Source organism: Sceloporus occidentalis, unplaced genomic scaffold, assembly GCF_023333645.1.
Source record: "Sceloporus occidentalis isolate IW3139 unplaced genomic scaffold, rSceOcc1.0.p SCAF_387, whole genome shotgun sequence".
Taxonomy (NCBI): domain Eukaryota; kingdom Metazoa; phylum Chordata; class Lepidosauria; order Squamata; family Phrynosomatidae; genus Sceloporus; species Sceloporus occidentalis.
The window spans coordinates 314,333-337,372 of NW_028317367.1; the positions used below are offsets into that span (position 1 = coordinate 314,333).

The window sequence follows — 23,040 nt, forward strand, 5'->3', positions numbered from 1 at the left end:
CGGGGAATCCGGGCGGCCATATTTGTTGCGGCCAAGAAAGTGCGTTTTTGGTTTTTATACGTTTTATGAAGACTCGCCGCGTCGCTCCTGGGGCAAGGGAGAAGCTATTTACCTCAGCAGAACTTGTCTACGTCCTACACGAACAGCCACTCTCCATAGTTTTCATACTCCTTCTTTTTTGCCAGCATCTAAGATGGCGGCATAAAAACCTGATCACGTGGGTCACGCATCCTCTTGTCTCGTTAGCAGGTTCCGCTTCCGGTCTGTACTGAACCCGCCGGGAGCCGCTCGGAGTTCCGCACGTGTCTGGACATGGGAGCCTATCTGTCTCAGCCCAACACCGCCAAGAGCTCCAGTGATGGCGGCAACAGCAAGCTCAGCTTTGGCTACTCGGCCATGCAGGGCTGGCGGGTCAGCATGGAGGTAAGTGGTCCACGGCATAGTGAGGGAGGCTTTACCTAACGGCAGCGCGGGGGGAAGGCCGTCTCTGTATAACGGCAGCGCGGGGGGGGAAGGCCGTCTCTGTATAACGGCAGCGCGGGGGGGGAAGGCCGTCTCTGTATAACGGCAGCGCGGGGGGGGGGAGGCCGTCTCTGTATAACGGCAGCGCGGGGGGGGAAGGCCGTCTCTGTATAACGGCAGCGCGGGGGGGGGGAAGCCGTCTCTGTATAACGGCAGCGCGGGGGGGAAGGCCGTCTCTGTATAACGGCAGCGCGGGGGGGAAGGCCGTCTCTTTATAACGGCAGCGCGGGGGAGGCTTTATTGTATCTCTCCTGAACAGTATGGCGGGTGAGGATTGTGCTTCTGTGCAACATGGCGAGAGGGCGTTGTGTATCTAACTGCTCAGAAATGGAGGGGGGGTGCTAGGTGCCTCTGTGTAACTGCCCGGAGCGGGGGGGGCTAGGTGCCTCTGTGTAACTGCCCGGAGCGGGGGGGGCTAGGTGCCTCTGTGTAACTGCCCGGGGGGGGGGGGGGGTAGGTGCCTCTGTGTAACTGCACGGAGCGGGGGGGGGCTAGGTGCCTCTGTGTAACTGCCCGGAGCGGGGGGGGGCAGGTGCCTCTGTGTAACTGCCCGGAGCGGGGGGGGCCAGGTGCCTCTGTGTAACTGCCCGGAGCGGGGGGGCCAGGTGCCTCTGTGTAACTGCCCGGAGCGGGGGGGGGGTAGGTGTAGGTGCCTCTGTGTAACTGCCCGGAGCGGGGGGGGGGTAGGTGTAGGTGCCTCTGTGTAACTGCCCGGGGTGGGGGGGGTAGGTGTAGGTGCCTCTGTGTAACTGCCCGGGGGGGGGGGTAGGTGCCTCTGTGTAACTGCCCGGGGGGGGGGGTAGGTGCCTCTGTGTAACTGCCCAGAGGGGGGGGTGGTAGGTGCCTCTGTGTAACTGCCCAGAGGGGGGGGGTAGGTGCCTCTGTGTAACTGCCCAGAGCGGGGGGGGGGGGGTAGGTGCCTCTGTGTAACTGCCCGGAGTGGGGGGGGGGCTAGGTGCCTCTGTGTAACTGCCCGGAGTGGGGGGGGCTAGGTGCCTCTGTGTAACTGCCCGGAGCGGGGGGGGTAGGTGCCTCTGTGTAACTGCCCGGAGGGGGGGGGGGGTAGGTGCCTCTGTGTAACTGCCCGGGGGGGGGGTGCCTCTGTGCCCGGAGAGGGAGTTGCTGCTGTTGGCGCCCTGCCATCCCTCCCATCCTCAGACAGTGGTCCCCCGGGGTCTTCGTGGTCAGGGCATTTATTAAAGTTGGGGGGTTTCTGGCCTCCTACACCCGGCTGCGCCTCTTTGTCCCTCTCTAACTCTCTTGCTCCTTCTTTGCAGGATGCTCACAACTGTATCCCGGAGCTGGACTGTGAGACGGCCATGTTCTCCGTGTACGACGGGCATGGAGGTAACGTGTCAGTCTCTCCCCCAAGGTCCTCGAGTGTCTCGCGCCCACCCGTTACCCTTATGTGCTTTTATGGGGGGTGGGGGGTAATGTTTGACCCAGGACACTAGTCCAGTAGACCAGTTATATTACGGTGCTTGATTGCATCTTTGTAACGGCAGTTACGGAGTTAATACGGGTGAGGGCAGTGTGAGCCCTGGTACCAGCCGGTGAAGGGCATCGTGCCACCCGGTACTGGTCCCGGTTCCGAGGTTGTAGCAGCCGGTCATAGGGCAGGTTAATGACCGCCGGGCACTCCCTGCCGGCTGCTGCATAAAGCCAGCTTTGTGGTTTGTTACAGGCGAGGAGGTGGCTCTGTACTGTGCCAAGTACCTGCCGGAGATCATCAAGGAGCAGAAAACCTACAAGGAAGGGAAGCTGCAGAAGGTACGTATAGACGGTGCGTGACGGCAACGTCTATATTGTTCTCTGCATCCGTAGGTTGTAAGCTTCTGGGCAGTACTCTCTTCTGTGTGTAAAGCAAGGTAATGTCTGTCCCTCCTGCAGGCCCTGGAAGACGCCTTCCTGGCCATAGATGAAAAGTTAACCCAAGAAGATGTGATTAAGGAGCTGTCTCAGATGGCTGGACGTCTACTCAATGATCATGAGAAGGAGAAGGTGGCGGATGAAGATGATGGTGAGTGAAGTCGGCTTGCGTGGGTGATGCGGAGCGGGCAAAGTGGGCTCGGAGGACATATAGCCGCTCTCTCCTGCTCTCCTAGCTGCCTAGCAGAAAACAGGTCTAACACTATGATGGAGGGGGGGAGGTGAAAGCTTTTTAACGTGTGTCCTTTTATGTGCGTCCTATCCCCGAAACGTGCATGCGCAGCTTCTTTCAATGGCTATTTCAGAACGCTTAATCCCGTTAGGATTCATGTTGCTCTTTATGCTCCCTGGGTCCTCCATTGCGCTTCTTGTGGAATCGGCGCAGGCGCTCATCCCCTCTGTCGGCTCTAACGTGTCGGGCCTCAGTGCTGCTGGCAGATCAGGGGGGAAGGGCATTTGTGTGTGTTTACAGCCCCAGTGTGTGTGCGTGCGCGCGAAGCTAATGACGCCGCTGACTATTCAGTCACCTCAATGGCACCTGTTGGTTCAAAGGTCCAAACCACGCGCCTTATGCTGTTACTTTGTCTTCATAATTTGCTTTTATTCTGTGCTTTTCCCATTTTAGTGGATAATGAGGAAGCTGCCCTTTTACATGAGGAGGCCACAATGACTATCGAAGAGCTGCTTACCCGCTACGGGCAGAATTCTGTGAAAATGCGGAATAAGACTGGTGACAAGACCGCCCCTGTGGAGAAGCCAAAGGAGGCTACCATGAATGGGGATCTGGACTCTGGCGTTCCCGGTGATGGCCAGAAAAAGGACCGGAAGAAGGAAGAGGACATGGCTGCATCAACTGGCATTTCCTCCTCTTCTGATGGTTCTGGAGGAAGCTGCAGCAGTGCCCGGCGAGGCTCCTCCAAAGGAGATCCTGGAGAAGAGGCTGTAACATCCTCAACTGGGGAGGCTGGACCTTCCTGTTCCTCTGCCCCTTGCCAGCCTCCATGTACAGCCAAGTCCAAGTTCTTTGAGGATAGTGAAGAGTCTGAGGCTGAGGAGGAAGAGGATGAAAGTGAGGTAGGTGCGATGGTGTGGTTGGGATAAAGGTTTGCAAAACCCGGCACTGATATCTCATGGTGTCAGACTTTCATGCCTTGGGTACATGAGGCTCTAGTAATTTCAGTTGAAAAAAATCCATCCGGTTTCCCTGTTCAGACAGAAAAAGCCCCAAACCCCCCACATTGCAGAAATTTCCAGTTAAAATTTCCTTTCTGCCTCTAAAATGGCCCTTATAACCCGTTAAATCCCTGTATATTCCTCATATTATATATATTATATACTCTCCGGCCCGTATAACTAATCCAGTCCTTATAACCCGTTATATCCTGTATATTCCTTATATTATATACTCTCCGGCCGTATAACTAATCCCGTCCTTATAACCCGTTATATCCTGTATATTCCTCATATTATATATTATATACTCTCCGGCCGTATAACTAATCCCGTCCTTATAACCCGTTATATCCCTGTATATTCCTCATATTATATACTCTCCGGCCGTATAACTAATCCCGTCCTTATAACCCGTTATATCCTGTATATTCCTCATATTATATATTATATACTCTCCGGCCGTATAACTAATCCCGTCCTTATAACCCGTTATATCCTGTATATTCCTCATATTATATATTATATACTCCCCGCCCGTATAACTAATCCCGTCCTTATAACCCGTTATATCCTGTATATTCCTCATATTATATATTATATACTCTCCGGCCGTATAACTAATCCCGTCCTTATAACCCGTTATATCCTGTATATTCCTCATATTATATATTATATACTCTCCGGCCGTATAACTAATCCCGTCTTTATAACCCGTTATATCCTGTATATTCCTCGTATTATATACTCTCCGGCCGTATAACTAATCCCGTCTTTATAACCCGTTATATCCCTGTATATTCCTCATATTATATATATACTCTCCGGCCCGTATAACTAATCCCGTCCTTATAACCCGTTATATCCCTGTATATTCCTCATATTATATACTCTCCGGCCGTATAACTAATCCTGTCCTTATAACCCGTTATATCCTGTATATTCCTCATATTATATATTATATACTCTCCGGCCGTATAACTAATCCCGTCCTTATAACCCGTTATATCCTGTATATTCCTCATATTATATATTATATACTCTCCGGCCGTATAACTAATCCCGTCCTTATAACCCGTTATATCCTGTATATTCCTCATATTATATATTATATACTCCCCGCCCGTATAACTAATCCCGTCCTTATAACCCGTTATATCCGGTATATTCCTCATATAGGGCTGCAACAACTAATCGATAAAATCGATAATAATCGATAATGAAATTCGTTGCCAACAAATTTCATTATCGATTAGTTGAATCGATTTTTATTGATTATAAAATGAGGGTTTTTTCAAAGCAAACGCTCTGAAAAATACCCCTCATTATATAATCCGTTTAGTCTGACTCACAGCAGCAGCTCCTACTTACCAGTCCCTCCCTGTAATCACTGTGACAACTGGCCCCGCCCCTTCCTTCTCCCAGAAGGCCAGAACCACATGGCTGTGACACTCATCTAACTGTAAGTATAAAATTAATATTTGGGCTGCTGAAAGTTAGGGGAGGTGGGGGTTAATTTAGGGGCAGTTATGGTTAATGGAGTGTTTAGGGTTAATTTAGGGGCAGTTATGGTTAATGGGGTGTTTAGGGGCAGCTATGGTTAATGGGGTGTTTAGGGTTAATTTAGGAGCAGCTGTGGTTAATGGGGTGTTTGGGGTTAATTTGAGGCAGTTGTGGTTAATGGTGTTTTTAGGGTTAATTTAGGGTAGTTGTTTTGATGGGGTATTTAGAGTTAATTTAGGGGTAGTTATGGTTAATGGGGTGTTTAGGGTTAATTCAATGATGAGGACTGAGGGTTAATTTGATTAATTTAATAAAGTTAACTTAAGGCGCAGTTAGAGGTAAAGGGGGGCAGACTAAGGGGAATCTAAATCCTGGGGGCAGTGAAGATTAAGCCAGTACTTATTTATAAAAGTATGGTGTCAGTGTGCTGTGAACAGGTCTGTGACTCTATGAGGGGACTATGAGGTATCTGGGGGGTATAAGGCATATCTGGGGAGGATGGAGTGACATCTGGGGGTATAAGGCATATGTGGGGAGGGCAGTGTGGCATGTCTGGGGAGGACGGAGTGGTGTATCAGGGGGTATAAGGCGTATCAGGCACAGTGACGTGTGTGGGACGCAGCGTGGCGTGGCATATGTGGGAGGCAGCGTGGCGTGGCATATGTGGGAGGCAGCGTGCCGTGGCATATGTGGGAGGCAGCGTGGCGTGGCATATGTGGGAGGCAGCGTGGAGTGGCATATGTGGGAGGCAGCGTGGCATGTCTGGGAGGCAGCATGGCAAGCCTGGGCTCAAATGTGCATCACTTGGGGGGGGGCTGGTTGGGAAATAAAGACAAGAAATGCATTTTATCAAAGTTTTTTTTATTATGCTGTTTGTATTTAATATAATTTGTTTATTAAATTTTAAATAAATGAAAAATTTACATTCTTTTTTTTATCCGATTAATCGATTAATCGACAAAATAATCGGCCAACTAATCGATTATGAAAATAATCGTTAGTTGCAGCCCTATCCTCATATATTATATACTCTCCGGCCCGTATAACTAATCCCGTCCTTATAACCCGTTATATCTTGTATATTCCTCATATTATATATTATATACTCTCCGGCCGTATAACTAATCCCGTCCTTATAACCCGTTATATCCTGTATATTCCTCATATTATATATTATATACTCTCCGGCCCGTATAACTAATCCCGTCCTTATAACCCGTTATATCCAGTATATTCCTCATATTATATACTCTCCGGCCGTATAACTAATCCCGTCCTTATAACCCGTTATATCCTGTATATTCCTCATATTATATATTATATACTCTCCGGCCGTATAACTAATCCCGTCCTTATAACCCGTGTTATCCCTGTATATTCCTCATATTATATATTATATACTCTCCTGCCCGTATAACTAATCCTGTCCTTATAACCCGTTATATCATGTATATTCCTCATATTATATATTATATACTCTCCTGCCCGTATAACTAATCCTGTCCTTATAACCCGTTATATCCTGTATATTCCTCATATTATATATTATATACTCTCCGGCCCGTATAACTAATCCCGTCCTTATAACCCGTTATATCCTGTATATTCCTCATATTATATATTATATACTCTCCACCCGTATAACTAATCCCGTCCTTATAACCCGTTATATACTGTATATTCCTCATATTATATATTATATACTCTCCACCCGTATAACTAATCCCGTCCTTATAACCCGTTATATCCTGTATATTCCTCATATTATATACTCTCCGGCTGTATAACTAATCCCGTCCTTATAACCCGTTATATCCCTGTATATTCCTCATATTATATATTATATACTCTCCGGCCGTATAACTAATCCCGTCCTTATAACCCGTTATATCCTGTATATTCCTCATATTATATATTATATACTCTCCCCCTGTATAACTAATCCCGTCCTTATAACCCGTTATATCCTGTATATTCCATATATTATATACTCTACCGCCGTATAACTAATCCCGTCCTTATAACCCGTTATATCCCTGTATATTCCTCATATTATATATTATATACTCTCCGGCCGTATAACTAACCCCGTCCTTATAACCCGTTATATCCTGTATATTCCTCATATTATATATTATATACTCTCCGGCCATATAACTAATCCCGTCCTTATAACCCGTTATATCCTGTATATTCCTCATATTATATACTCTCCCCCCATATAACTAACCCCATCCTTATAACCCGTTATATCCCTGTATATTCCTCATATTATATATTATATACTCTCCCCCCATATAACTAATCCCGTCCTTATAACCCGTTATACCCTGTATATTCCTCATATTATATACTCTCCGGCCGTATAACTAATCCTGTCCTTATAACCCGTTATATCCTCTATATTCCTCATGTTATATATTATATACTCTCCGGCCGTATAACTAATCCCGTCCTTATAACCCGTTATATCCTGTATATTCCTCATATTATATATTATATACTCTCCGGCCGTATAACTAATCCCATCCTTATAACCCGTTATATCCTGTATATTCCTCATATTATATATTATATGCTCTCCGGCCGTATAACTAACCCCGTCCTTATAACCCGTTATATCCTGTATATTCCTCATATTATATATTATATACTCTCCGGCCCGTATAACTAATCCCGTCCTTATAACCCGTTATATCCCTGTATATTCCTCATATTATATATTATATGCTCTCTGCTAAAATGCTCCTCTATTGATTTCACTCCGTTTTTTTTCTCCCATAAAAAGAAGGTAACCCACCATATTTCTTACACTGCTCTATGTAGAAATCCATTTGGGGGGGGGGTTATGACCCCCAGCCATCTCTATTACTACAGGGGAGCCCCTGTGATCCTAACAACGCTCAATTAGAGCCGATACTTTCATTCTGACAGCGGAGAACGACACATTTTGACCCCAGCGGCCAGAATGAAGACCATGCTGTCATTACTGCCCGATCTCCCGTTCTGCCGCAGGGAATTATCCCGGCCGGTTCTAAAAGCCCCTGGCACGGGTGGTTTGTTGGCTATAAAGGTGTCAACAAGCGTTTGGATTTCCCTGCCCCAGCTGTCAGACTCGCAGGTCTGTAACTCCCTGGCTAGTTATGCTCGCCTGTGCGCAGAGTTTATATGCCCCGCCTGGTTACACCTGGGGGTAACTGCTAGCTGTACATGGGGATTATCTCTCGTCACCCATCTAAAGGTTGTATCCCGGCCCCTGTTATGATTCTGGACGCAGATGCCTCCGCTGTAGCGTTGGGGGGCCGCCTTGGTTCTTTGTGTTCTCTGCCGTGGCTCGCGATGTTTCCTCCTAATGATTTCCATCCATTTCTTCCCAGGGGGGCAGCGAGGAAGAGGAGGATTACAGCAGCGAGGAAGCGGAGAACGAGGAGGAGGAGGAAGAGGACAGTGAAGATGTAGAGGATGAGGATGAAGAAGAGATGATGCTTCCAGGGATGGAGGGGAAAGAAGAGGTGAGCTTCCGTTTCTTGTGTTGCTTTTACCCCAGTCATTACACTAGAAGCCCCTCCATTGGGCAGAGTATGAGTCTCTCCACCTGCCCAGTCTTCGGTGCCAATCTGTAGGCCTCGTGCTGCACGAGTGGGCAAATGGGGCTAAAAATTGATTTGGTTTCCTTCTTGGTCTTGGCGTAGCCCGGCTCCGATAGCGGTACCACCGCTGTGGTGGCTCTTATCCGCGGAAAGCAGCTGATTGTGGCGAATGCCGGAGACTCTCGCTGCGTGGTGTCCGAGAGGGGAAAAGCTGTGGACATGTCCTACGACCACAAGCCGGAAGATGAGCTTGAGCTTGCGCGGATCAAGAATGCAGGAGGCAAGGTCACCATGGACGGGAGAGTGAATGGCGGCCTGAACCTTTCTCGTGCAATAGGTGAGTGGAACCTCTGCCTCTTTCTGTGGCCAATGCTTGGAATTAACCCCTTCTGCACACCGCAACTTCGTATTTACCATAGGATTGAGCCGTTTGTTGTATGAGATGCTGCGCATGCGCGATACTATCTTTACCAGATGACTTGGTGCGTAAAGTATTGGTGGGCATCCCCGCTATGACTCGTGCTTGGCGTGGTGCGGGATGCCGGTAGGAAATGTGCTGCCTCTTGTTGTAACTTGAATATTGCCCCACAGGTGATCACTTCTACAAGAGGAACAAGAATCTTCCTGCGGAGGAGCAGATGATCTCTGCCCTGCCCGACATAAAGGTCCTGACACTGAATGACGATCACAACTTCATGGTCATCGCCTGCGATGGGATCTGGTGAGCACTTGGTGTTTTGGGAGATGCCTGCTCAAGGTGTTGGTTGGGACTTCTGCAGGAGGATGTGTGAGATGTTTGTGGGGTGGTGTGTACCATGAACGTACGCCCTTCCTACGGGCTGCGGACAATCGCCGTCTCACTGGGCTTTCTCCATCCAGGAACGTGATGAGCAGCCAAGAGGTGGTAGACTTCATACAGGAGAGAATCGACCGTCCGGCGAAGAACGGAGAGCCCGTCGTGCTGTCGTCCATCGTGGAAGAGGTGAATGCAGGGTTGTGCTTTTAATCATAGTGTTGACACTGACGGCTTTCTGAGCCTGCCCTGTACCATGTATAATTCAGTGGGTGAGACCTTGAAGCAATACAAATGATTTACCTATACAGGGTGGTGGCCAGACGATTTAACTATACATTATATTGGGGTCGGGGTCACTGACTATACAGGGCCTGCCTAGCTTCTATAGCCCTTACAGTGGCTGCCGTGTCCCTTTGTGTCGTGCTGTAATGGCGTGCTAACTCCTGCGTCTCGTTCTGTCAGCTCTTGGACCAGTGTCTGGCTCCTGACACGTCTGGCGACGGGACGGGATGTGACAATATGACCTGCGTCATCATTCGCTTCCAGCCCCGCTCCACCAACAGCCTTGAATCGAGCAAGCGAAAACTGGACGAAGCCGAGGCGGCCGCCGGCTCGAACTGCGGCGATGGCATCAAGAAGCCAAAGCGGGATTAGCGGGCGAGGGGCCGCAGACCCCACTCCTTACCAGACTTTCACCTCCAGGACTCCAGACTTTTAAGTCCTTTTTTAGAGTTTGGCTCTGGCCAGTGTAAAAACTTGTTGTAAATGGGTCGCAGAACGACGGGGGCTGCATTTCCATGGGGGGGTTCTAAGTCTGTATCATTTTTGATGTAATCATTCCACGAGTGGCGTCTGTCACGGCCCCAGGAGCCCACGAATGTACTGATCGTGGCCAAGTGGGAAAATGAAGCCACTATCCAGGCCGTCGAGGAGGAAGACGGATCCTTCCTGAAGCGTGTGGCGCCATCCGCTCCGAAGAATGGCCGCTTTATCCGAAGCGAGTGAAGGCTGCCTGGCGACGAGAGGGTTATTTGGGTCACAAACGCAATGTTTTGGATTTCTGTTGTCGTTTAGTGATCTGGCGCAGGTGTATGTAGTCCATGCGCCGGGAGGTTTTAACCACTCCTGTGACCTGCGGGCCGTTGGAAGCCGCGCTGGTTTGTCCCGGTATAAGCTCGTCGGCAGGGCTGTAGGTCACTGCGTTGGCTGCATCCCTGCCGTGTATGAAACCCGTCTCCGGGGCGGGGCCTGCCTGTCACGAGATCATCCACGTTTTTTTTGTTTTTTTTAAATATATGCTCTATAGATATTTAATTTTTTATCTGATTAGAGGAATGTCCTGAAGCCGCACATTAATGTTGTATAATTTTCAATGCCAACTTTTTTCAGACTAAAATCCCGGGAAAGCAGATTCTGGTTTCCTGATAATTTTCCGTCTGTCGGGGGCCGGTTTGTTGCCAGGTTTTGTGTTTTTCCCCGTCTGCAGAGATCGGAGGAAAGGATCAGCAGTATTGGGATGAAGAATGCACTGATCTCGGGGGGGGGGGGGGGGGGGCATTGGAGGGGCAGTTCTGGGAGGTAGTGACTGCACCCTTATACTGATCTCTGTGGGTTAATAATGAGGGGAGGGGGTAAGTGTTGTCTTCTTAAACCCTCCCGGAAGGGTTGGGGTAATTTTTGTATTAAAATGTTCTGGTTCAAGTAGAACACGCTTTTAATATGCTTTATTGCAACGATAAACGTAGACGCTTTCTAAACTTTATTTATACCCGGACAATCGCGGTCGTTTGGCTTCTGGTAACACCCTGCTGCGTGCCCTAATTACCGCCTCAGACTGTGCGGCCGCTGGAAGGAGCGTTACCTGGGAGTGTAACCAGCCAGGGGGGCTTCCTGCCCTAAAGCTTTGTTTCACGGAGATTCCCCTTTTCTATTTTTGGTTGATGTGCACAAATTAGGTGTTTTTATCGACTTTTGGGACTTTTCTCCGATCAGCGCTGATATTTAATAAAAGCGGCCGCAGACACAGAACGTGTCGCGGCGTTGCCTCTCGAGTCGCCCGTCCGTTTCTCCGGCTGTCAACCCCGTTTTGGTTTCCTCTGCACTCTCCCCCATGTTAATATCCTTCTGGACATGGGGTCTCTGGAACTGTCCCCACTACTCCAGGTGAGATCTGTAAAGGGGCAGAACCCCCCCTCTTCCTGCCACTAATGCCCCTCACTATTTAATGGAGTAGTTGCTGCTGCTGAAAAATAACCCAATTTAAGTTAATCAGCATCCCCCGGTCACAGTAATACCCCCTACACAGGTGTCTTATGCCCCGGAGAGCCACGTCGCTCCTACATAGGGGTACTGGGGCACTTTTACTGTGAGCCACATCTGGCTGCCTGCTGCTTCTGCCCCCCAGGTCAGTCTGTGGGCCATGTTTGTGTAGTTCTCTTGGTATTCTGTATGAGGTCCGAGGCCACGTTCCTCGAGCTCACCCCGGCAGCAGAGGTTTCTATGGCTAATGGCGCTGGCGCAGGGAAGCCCTCCTCGCCTTCAGAGTACGAGATTCTATCTCACAGAAGAGCCGTATTTTGGGGACGTTGGCCTCTGCCTTTGGTTGATGCGGGGCGGGCATCGGCCAGAAGACCCCGTTCTATGGCTGTTCCTGGCGCATGAGAAGTTAGCGAATGTTTATGGAGTGAGACAGCTCTGGGAGTGCAGGCGTTGGAAGGAGTGCGATAAAGTTGTACCTGTGTTCTACAAGAATGAAAGCTAATATAAAAACAGGGTACTTGGCTTTTTAACCCTTCTATTCATTCATCGGAACACATATGCGGTAGCTTCCCCAAGGACTCTTCCTTCAAAAAGCCCCTTATAACAGATATATGGAAAAACAGAACAAATTCTGGGGATAAAGCTTTAAAAGTACTCTGTAAAAAGAATAAAAACCACAAATGGTGCAAAAACGCCCCACTGGATGTGCCAAACTCACAGGACTGCAGTAGGTTCTGTGCCTGTGAGATACCCGGGATGTGGGGAATCTGGGATCGGGGGAATCTGGGATCTGGGGAATCCGGGGGAATCTGGGATCGGGGGAATCCTGGAGGTTTGCTGGAACTTTTCAAACCACCTCAACGTTTTACAAACCGGTCATACAAACGAATGGCAGGCAGGGAATCTTCCAGAAGTTCTTTATTTACAATAGCCCATTAAAAACACTTCATGCTTTAATAAAAGTAAGTCCAACGCGTTTCGTCATATACTGACTTCGTCAGAGACTTTGTCAGGGACTCGTTATAATGCATCAAGAAACATAAACTAAAAACCCTTTCCCGCCCTCTCCTTAAATCATCCAATCTGTTCTTCTATTGGTCCAAAATCTTCACTCCTCCTTTGTTGTAATTAGATGAACACAAATTTTTCTTGTTTCCAGGTGATAACCCTTTGCGTTCCAAAATGCGTTCCAAAGCTGTGTCCGTTATTTCTGAACGCCATCTTTTTTATACACGTTTTTTATTGCAAAGTCCAGTTCAAATAGTTAATTATTTGCACAATACTACAATCTAAAGGAAGGGGTGATCTGGCTCGTGGCTTCTCCCTACGGGTGGCAAACGTGATGAGGAGGGCGCTCCTGACACCAAGATTTGCTTGTTTTTCTGGTATGAGGGGCAGCTTTTTGGTCCAGAGTTGTAAATGTCGCAAGAACTGCCTCAGAAAAGGGGGTAGCATAAGAAGAGCGCGCCATCTTGGGGGTCAAGGACCAAGCGACCCCACCCACCAAATAGGGTGACCCCACCCACCAAATAGGGCTACCCCACTGGCGCTGTTTTCCAGAAAGCATATAACTAACACATTAGTGACAGGTACAGGTGCGGTGCTGCCCCCTGCAGGGAATGGGGGGAATCAGATACTCAGTCATACCCCTCACACCCTGCAGGAGGCGGCGGCGGCGGCACTTTAACTGCTCCGGTCACTCATGTGTTAACGTTATGTTTGTCCTGAGAAACCCGGAGGGTCTGCTGGAGCCCCCATCCCCAAACCCTGCCCCTGCCGTTCCGGTCGGACCGTTGCCGCCAGATCCGTTCGCTGTGCGACGGCTCAGTGTCCGGACTACATCTCCCGGCATTCTCAGCGAGACTCGTCAGACAGGGAGCGGAAGTGAAGCGGAATGGCTGGAGTCTGAAACGCACGAGATTGTACCTGCTGGAAATGGTTAGAACAGGAAATACCGAGCAGCGTACCGGAAACACCGGGAGAAGCTGCAGTCATGCCGCGGAGGAAGCAGTCTAACCCGCAACCGGTGAAATGTGAGGGACGTCTGCGGACCCCCACCGTCATACCCCCCCTCTTATACTGTAACCCCCCACCGTCATAGCCCCTCTTATACTGTAACCCCCCCACCGTCATACCCCCTCTTATACTGTAACCCCCCCACCGTCATACCCCCTCTTATACTGTAACCGCCCCCACCGTCATACCCCCTCTTATACTGTAACCGCCCCCACCGTCATACCCCCTCTTATGCTGTAACCCCTCCACCGTCATACCCCCTCTTATGCTGTAACCCCTCCACCGTCATACCCCCTCTTATGCTGTAACCCCCCCACCGTCATGCCCCCTCTTATGCTGTAACCCCTCCACCGTCATGCCCCCTCTTATGCTGTAACCCCTCCACCGTCATGCCCCCTCTTATACTGTAACCCCTCCACCGTCATGCCCCCCTCTTATGCTGTAACCCCCCCACCGTCATGCCCCCTCTTATACTGTAACCGCCCCCACCGTCATGCCCCCTCTTATACTGTAACCCCTCCACCGTCATGCCCCCTCTTATGCTGTAACCCCCCCACCGTCATGCCCCCTCTTATGCTGTAACCCCCCCACCGTCATGCCCCCTCTTATGCTGTAACCCCCCACCGTCATGCCCCCTCTTATACTGTAATCCCTCCACCGTCATACCCCCTCTTATACTGTAACCCCCTACCGTCATACCCCCTCTGATAATGTAACCCCTCCACCGTCATACCCCCTCTTATACTGTATCCCCCCAGCCGTCATACCCCCTCTTATACTGTATCCCCCCAGCCGTCATACCCCCTCTTATACTGTATCCCCCCAGCCGTCATACCCCCCTCTTATACTGTATCCCCCCAGCCGTCATACCCCCCTCTTATACTGTATCCCCCCAGCCTTCATACCCCCTCTTATACTGTATCCCCCCAGCCGTCCTACCCCCTCTTATACTGTAACCCCCCCACCGTCATACCCCCTCTTATACTGTAACCCCCCACCGTCATACCCCCTCTTATACTGTAACCCCCCACCGTCATACCCCCTCTTATACTGTAACCCCCCACCGTCATACCCCCTCTTATACTGTATCTCCCCCACACTCATACCCCCTCTGTCATATACCCCCCACCGTCATACCCCCTCTTATACGGTATCCCCCCCACTGTCATACCCCCCTTGTAATATGTACCCTAATTGTCATATACATCGCCTTATACATACTGTGTACCCCAAACTGTCACCCTCTTACTTATACTTTGCCCCTTGTAATGTGGCATGTTGGTCCCCTTTGGGGCATCTGGTTACTGGGGACGAAGATGCTGTCATCCCGCATCGTACTGGGCATTAGTGGGCAGATTTCCCTGCAGAGACATCTGAGGGTGGGGGGAGACCTGCAGCGTGTTCTGGGGGGTCTGAGAGCGGGGAAACAGTCTTGTCCACCCCGGGTTGTGGGGTGAGGACAGCCGATAGACTCCTGCTGCAGGTCCTCAGGGGTGGGGGAAGGGACGAGCTGATGGGGATGGGCTGTAAGGGGTCCTGGTCGCGTGTGCTTTACATCTTTACCTGTGTCCCCTCGTTTATCTCAGGGGGCAGTGAGGACCCGCTGGACTCCAATCCCAGCAGCCTCGTGCTGGACTCCAATCCCAGCAGCCTCGTGCTGGACAGAGACCTTCTCCTCGGCCATGACCTGGAGTTCTCGGACAGCAGTGAGCGGCTCCTCTCCCTCGCCAAGGACTCAGAGGGTCAGCACGCCTAGTACAGTCTGCACCATGTTGGGATCTGCCCCTGGGCACTATGGGGGATGGGTTTTCTTGGGTCATGCTTTTGGGGGGGATACCCCTCGACAGTCTGTTAGAGCGTCACATTGGGTGGCCTGCACGCTGGAGCATTGTGAGTAAAATGGCCCCGCTCCTGCTTCCTGCCCTGGGGCCCTGTATATTCGGGGTATATTTGGGGTGTGATGTGCATGCTGTGGGGCATTAGTGGCAGTTTGGAGATAACATCCCCTCCCCGCGGATACAGGCGCGTGATACTGCCTGTTATTGATATGTTCCCGCAGATTCTGTGGTTTGTAAGCTGGAGATCCCCAGTTACTCGCTGAGTGAGGACGAATACTCGGGTTACCGTCCGTTCAGCGCCGACAGCGATGCCGAGGAGGTGGGGGTAACGCTGCCGTCTCCCTGCGGTCAGTGCGGGACGCCGCTCGGCGGCACTTCACGCTGTCTGGACCTGACTTTTGGGCATCGCTGCTCGCCCCTCCTCCCCTCCTCTTCCTCAGCTGGTGGGACTTCTCCTTCTTCGGGCAACTTCCCTGCCCCCGCCGCGGAGGCCGCGTCTCAGGGGCAGAAAGAACGGACGCTCTTCGCCTGTAAATTGTGCTCCTTCTGCACCTACTACTCCAGTCACCTCAAACGCCACATGAAGACCCACAACGGGGAGAAGCCGTTCCGCTGCCCCCACTGTCACTACGCCTCGGCGCAGCTGGTCAACCTGAAGCGGCACCTGCGCACGCACACCGGGGAGAAGCCCTTCCGCTGCGAGCACTGCAGCTTCTCCTGCAGCAGCCCAGGTAACCTGAAGAGACACCAGCGAGTTCACACCCAGGAGAAGCCCTACGCCTGCAATGTATGCCCTTACCGCTGCAACCAGAGCCGCAACCTTAAACGCCACCTTCTAGGGCACCGTAGGAGGGGGCAAGAGAGGCAGCACCATGGGGCCAGGACCGTGGGTGCTGAGGAGGAAGGAGATGATGGCGAGGATGAGGAGGAACGAAAATGCCCAGAAGGTTAGTTTCGCCACAATTGTTTGTCAATTAATATCCCCCCCCCAACAAAAAAATATTCCTCATACAGAGCAGAACTAGTGGCCCCGCCCACTGCTGGGCGACAGAAGGGAGATATGGGACAAGGTGGGGGCTGTGAGGGCGGGGGCTTTCCTTGCTGTAACGCTCGCTCTCTGTTTGTTGGCAGGCCACGCGGTTGATGTTCTCGCCGTCCCAGTCACTCCCAGTAAGGATGGTGCTTTCCTGCCGAGCAGCCCGGGCCGGGCCCTCTCCTCCCCGCGCTCCTCCCCCCCGCCTGACGACGCTCTCCCGGAGCTGCTGTTTCCTTTCACCTGCCGCTCCTGCGGGGTGGTCCTGGAGGAGGGGAGCCACCCAGATGATAAGGATGAGGAGGATCCAGTACTGGAGTCGCAGTCTTGCACCCGATGTAGCGCTGCTGTGGCTGGCAGCCCTGGCAAGGGCTTCTGCTGCGTCTTGTGCTCTTTCGTCACCCACTACCCCAACCACCTCTCTCGGCACATGAAGACCCACAGCGGGGAGAAGCCCTACAAGTGTCCGCTCTGCTCCTACGCCTCGGCGCACTACGATAACCTGAAGCGCCACCAGCGGGTGCACACGGGCGAGAAGCCCTATAAGTGCCAGCTGTGCGACTACGCCTGCGGCAACCTGGCCAACCTGAAGCGCCACGGCCGCATCCACTCAGGGGACAAGCCCTTCCGCTGCGGCCTGTGCGCCTACAGCTGCAATCAGAGTATGAACCTCAAGCGCCACATGCTGCGGCACACGGGAGAGAAGCCCTTCCGCTGCGCTCAGTGCCACTACACCACCGGACACTGGGACAACTACAAGCGCCACCAAAAGACCCACGGCCACTCGGTGGAAGGCTGGGTCAACCCGCAGCGCCGCTGTGACAATACCGCCGATCCTGTGGCCTAACCAGTCCCGGGGGTTGGGCAGCCGTGTGGGGGGTCCTCGGCATACAGACATGTGACGGCTCGTTCTGTCGTGGCCCGGGGGCCTCGGCATACAGACATGTGGCGGCTCGTTCTGTCGTGGCCCGGGGGCCTCGGCATACAGACATGTGGCGGCTCGTTCTGTCGTGGCCCGGGGGCCTCGGCATACAGACATGTGGCGGCTCATTCTGTCGTGGCCCGGGGGCCAGCCGCTATCCGGTGAGCGTGTCCTGTTTGTGTTGTGCATGTGGTTTGTACGTCTCTTTAGACTGCTTCCAATGGATCCCGGGTGCCGCGTTGGAGCTGATTCCACCTTTACGTGTCCAAGGGGGACGGGCGCCGGCTGCTCGGTCAACTGCGGGCAAGTTGGCCGCCCTGAGCAGACGCCTGAAGGAAGGACTGGTGCAGAGAGCTGTGGCCCCTCGGGCTGGGCCAGTGGTCGCTCCCCGGGGCCAGAGCGTGGATTATAAATGACCAGCGTTATTTCTAAAGTGTCTGCGTGTGATTTACCGTCTCGTGTACGACACGTCTGCTGCTGACCCCGTGACCGCGCCATGGCCCCCGGCCCCCTGCCAGCACTCTGCCCTTCTTCTCTTTGTAGGAGGGTGTCCGGTGGTGACCATCAGGTCAGTGCCACGGATGCCTCCACCGGGGGTCTGCTTTGTGCCAGGTGGTGGGAGAGCCCGGTGACGGGCGAGTTTATGGGGGGGGGGGGTGCATGTCCGTCCAACAAAAGAAGTCCAATTAATATAAAAATAACAGCCAAGGGAGAGTTTGTACAAAGCCTTGTGTGGTTATTGTATTATACAGGGGCCGGTCACTGATTTATCTATACATTATACAAGGGGCTGGCTCACTGATTTATCTATACATTATACAGGGGCCGGTCACTGATTTATCTATACTTTATATAGGGCCGGCTCGCTGATGCAGTTCTAATATGGGAAAATCAGGAGAGATGGCAGCTATTGTTGGATATTTGTGCTAAGACATGTATAATTTTGTTTTAAAAAAAATTCAAAATGAAAAGATGTTAAAAATAGAGACCTGGAACCCGCCAGCAGATCGGCCCCATCCAGCCCCCGTCTAGTCGTCCGTTTCTCCTCGTCTTAGATTCAGGAGCCGTATGTCTATCCCATGCATGTTTAATCCCCTCACTGTATTACCCTCTACCACCTCTGCTGGGAAATCATCACATTACCGTACAAACCACCTCAAAAGGAGAAGAGGGCCCTGCCCTCCCGGGAGCTTACAATCTAATCGATTGCCATAAAGCGTCTGCTCAGTGAATTGGGTTGGGTTGTTTTAATGATTTAATGCTCAGGGAATGGCAGATGGGGTTCAGCATTAATAAATTAGAGCAATGCATTTTGGGGGATAAAAACCGTGTTAATTACAGCATAAATGGGGTCAGATTGGGGAGACAATATAAAATGGCAAGTAAGACTGACAGATGGCCGGCGGGCGAGAACTTCATCCCACGGGCAGATCACGCCACCCGTAACCCACTGTATTTCATGGGATTAGTGTGAGTGCATGCTCAGTGTTTGAGCAGGGATTATATAGGAATCCTGGGAGATTATATATTTTATGAAGGATTTCACCAAAATTCTTATTTGTGAATCGGATTTACACACAAACACTTTTATTTGTAATAAAGACACTTTAATGCGGCTCCCGTACTCCGGAACCCGCTCCCGTACTCCGGAACCCGCTCCCGTAATCCGGAACCCGCTCCCGTACTCCGGAACCCGCTCCTGTCGCTATCGGCGTTATTAATGCGCGTAAAACCAGTTCACGTTTGAGACATGTTTGCCGTCTGATGTGACACAGTACTGAGAATGAGGTTCTTGGACAGGAATGGCAGCTGGAGGTGCGGCGTGCTCTCCTGTGTCAATACTATCTGCCCCAGAGTGACTTAGTATTCAGTCCGCGGGCCCCGGGCAAGGGCGGAAACCACGCGGATATTGACCAGGTGGTTTTCCCAGTCCAGCTCCACAATAACCAGCCAAACGGATCCAGACCAGAGGTACAGTCCAACAACACCAGGGTCTGGGTGGTGGCCCGGTCTGTGTGTGTTTGTTTACTGGTCTGCGTGTTTTTATTACTGGTCTGGGTGTTGGCCGGTCTGGGTGGTGGGTGGTCTGTGTGTTTACTGGTCTGGGTGTTGACCGGTCTGGGTGTTTACTGGTCTGGGTGGTGGGCGGTCTGGGTATTTACTGGTCTGAGTGGTGGGCGGTCTGTGTGTTTACTGGTCTGGGTGGTGGCCACTCTGTGTGTTTACTGGTCTGGGTGGTGGGCGGTCTGTGTCTTTACTGGTCTGGGTGGTGGGCGGTCTGTGTCTTTACTGGTCTGGGTGGTGGCCACTCTTTGTGTTTACTGGTCTGGGTGGTGGGCGGTCTGTGTCTTTACTGGTCTGGGTGGTGGGCGGTCTGTGTCTTTACTGGTCTGGGTGGTGGCCACTCTTTGTGTTTACTGGTCTGGGTGGTGGGCGGTCTGTGTGTTTACTGGTCTGGGTGCTGCCAATCAGTCATTAGGAACCCCCGTGGATTGTCTTATATGGTGAAGATCTTTACAGTCTTGGAGGAAGCGATGGTTGACCCTGGCTTCTTCCAGACCACAGATAGCATGTACTTCACTCCGCAGAACAGCTCTTCCCGGAACTTGGTGACCGTGAGGGAGTAAACACACATGTTACTGAACGAGCTCAGGACAATAAGCATGTTGCTGAGCATCCTGGCCATGTTGACCGGGTGGTAGAAATCGTAGCGGTTCACAGGGGGGTAGGTGAACCTCTCCAGCACTTTGACAAACATCTTGGGCAGCCAGTGGACCAGAAACGAGATGGAGATCATGGCAAGAAGGGTTACGGACTTCTTCCTCCGAGCCACTTCGGGGTCATTGGCCTCCTTCCCGGCAGAGCCCCCCTTCAGGCCCTGCCGGCGCTTGGTGGTAATATTGATGTGCCACACCGTCAGGCCGTTGGTCAGGACCAGCGACACCAACGGAAAGATGATCCACACCGTGGTCTGAATGTGGTCGTATGCCGATAAGAACGGGATGGTGCTCAGGTTTTGATGGAGGGAACAGATGTGGAAAATGGTTCCGTCGGGCTGAGTGGTACGAACCGGCACATACATCCAGAACGTCGGCATCGCCACCAGAAAGGCTCCCACGTAGATGCTAACAATGATCCATCGGGTGACCGAGGGCTTACAGTACCTCAGCTTCAGCTTCATGCAACAGACTATGACGTATCGGTCGAAGGTGAAAGCCACGGTCAGCCATATGAGGGCGTAGACGCAGGTGAAGTAGATCCAGTTACTGACGCCACAGGATGGTTCCGGCCACCACAGGGTGATGTCCACGTAGAAATAGAAGATGTCACGGAAGACGGTGACCACCAGAATGAGGAGGAAGTTGGCTGCAGCCAGGGAAACCAGGTAGTAAACGATGGACTTGGACATGTCCAGGTTTCCCTTCCAGAGGACGAGCATGGTGACGATACTGGCTACCGGGAGACAGAAAAAGAAAAGTCGTTCAACGACCCACCATCTGCTCCACTCACTCGTGGCCCCTACACCTCCCACCGCCAACAACGGGGACCTCGGCAGTCTCCTCAATGAAAATTACAATAAAAACTGCCTACTTTTAGAATAATTGTCCGTGTCTCTTCATGTGGAAGGGACGGGGTAAAGGATTTAGGGCATGGAGGGGACGGGGTAAAGGATTTAGGGCATGGAGGGGACGGGGTCATTTAATACATGTAGCTGTTTGAAGGTACGATGCGTCCCCAGGGGCCGAACTGAATAATCTTGTAATTTTGCGCATCATTAACCTTAGAAAAGGGTAATTGGATATAATAGCCCCAAAGGCACTGCTGCGAGGAGATAACCTCCAAAGGAATTCTGCCTCTTATTGCCCCGGAGAATTCAGCCTTTCATAGAAACCCAGAACCTGCTAGGAGATCGGCCCCATCCGGCCCCCGTCTAGTCTCCCGTTTCTCCTGCTGTAAAGACTCAAACCTTAATCAGTCGCTGGTCTCGTTTTAGATTCAAGAGCCGTATGGCTATCCCATGCATGTCTCACTGTATTACCCTCTACCACTTCTGCTGGGAAACTGTTCCACTTATCCACCACCTTCTCTTCCATTACATCTCAGTCTCTGATGCTCTAGTGTTAGATTCCGGTCTCTTGTTGTAACTTTTCTCCTCCTTTGAAATAAATTCCCTCCTGTAATTGATTAAACCCCCTTTATGTAACCACGGTAACGCACAGTACAGGGGCTTAGGGCCCAGTAACGCACAGTATAGGGGCTTAGGGCTCCCAGTAAAGCACAGTATAAGAGCTGAGGGCCCCGGTAACGCACAGTATAAGGGCTGAGGGCCCCGGTAACGCACAGTATAGGGGCTGAGGGCCCTGGTATCGCCGAGTATAGGGGCTTAGAGCTTTATAGATAGGGGTATGATACTGAGCTTTATAGATGGGGGTATGATAATGAGCTTTATAGATGGGGTATGATACTGGGATTTATAGATGGGGGAATGATAATGAGCTTTATAGATGGGGGTATGATAATGAGCTTTATAGATGGGGGTATGATACTGGGCGTTATAGATGGGGGTATGATACTGGGCTTTATAGATGGGGGTATGATAATGAGCTTTATAGATGGGGGTATGATAATGAGCTTTATAGATGGGGGTATGATACTGGGCTTTATAGATGGGGGTATGATAATGAGCTTTATAGATGGGGGTATGATAATGAGCTTTATAGATGGGGGTATGATACTGTGCTTTATAGATGGGGGTATGATAATGAGCTTTATAGATGGGGGTATGATAATGAGCTTTATAGATGGGGGTATGATAATGAGCTTTATAGATGGGGGTATGATACTGGGCTTTATAGATGGGGGTATGATAATGAGCTTTATAGATGGGGGTATGATACTGGGCTTTATAGATGGGGGTATGATACTGGGCTTTATAGATGGGGGTATGATAATGAGCTTTATAGATGGGGGTATGATACTGAGCTTTATAGATGGGAGTATGATACTGGGCTTTATAGATGGGGGTATGGTACTGAGCTTTATAGATGGGGGTATGATACTGAGCTTTATAGATGGGGGTATGGTACTGAGCTTTATAGATGGGGGTATGATACTGAGCTTTATAGATGGGGGTATGATACTGAGCTTTATAGATGGGGGTATGATACTGGGATTTATAGATGGGGGTATGATACTGAGCTTTATAGATGGGGGTATGATACTGGGCTTTATAGATGGGGTATGATACTGAGCTTTATAGATGGGGGTATGATACTGGGATTTATAGATGGGGGTATGATACTGAGCTTTATAGATGGGGGTATGATAATGAGCTTTATAGATGGGGGTATGATAATGAGCTTTATAGATGGGGGTATGATAATGAGCTTTATAGATGGGGATATGATACTGGGCTTTATAGATGGGGTATGATAATGAGCTTTATAGATGGGGGTATCGTA

General features: G+C 51.0%; 1 protein-coding gene across 1 annotated transcript; it reads left to right on the forward strand.

Annotated features, from left to right (window-relative positions):
* The first annotated feature begins 312 nt into the window (after positions 1-312).
* On the forward strand, positions 313-17,503 carry LOC149273292 (uncharacterized). The gene is made up of 15 exons (XM_089506515.1): positions 313-423; positions 1,800-1,869; positions 2,207-2,292; positions 2,413-2,542; positions 3,077-3,542; positions 8,510-8,636; positions 8,817-9,051; positions 9,306-9,435; positions 9,594-9,696; positions 9,973-10,163; positions 10,585-10,677; positions 13,499-13,707; positions 15,372-15,527; positions 15,845-16,487; positions 16,819-17,503. The coding sequence occupies exons 1-15, from the start codon at positions 313-315 to the stop codon at positions 17,501-17,503; spliced, it is 3,435 nt and encodes a 1,144-aa protein (XP_089362641.1).
* Positions 17,504-23,040: the final 5,537 nt, after the last annotated feature.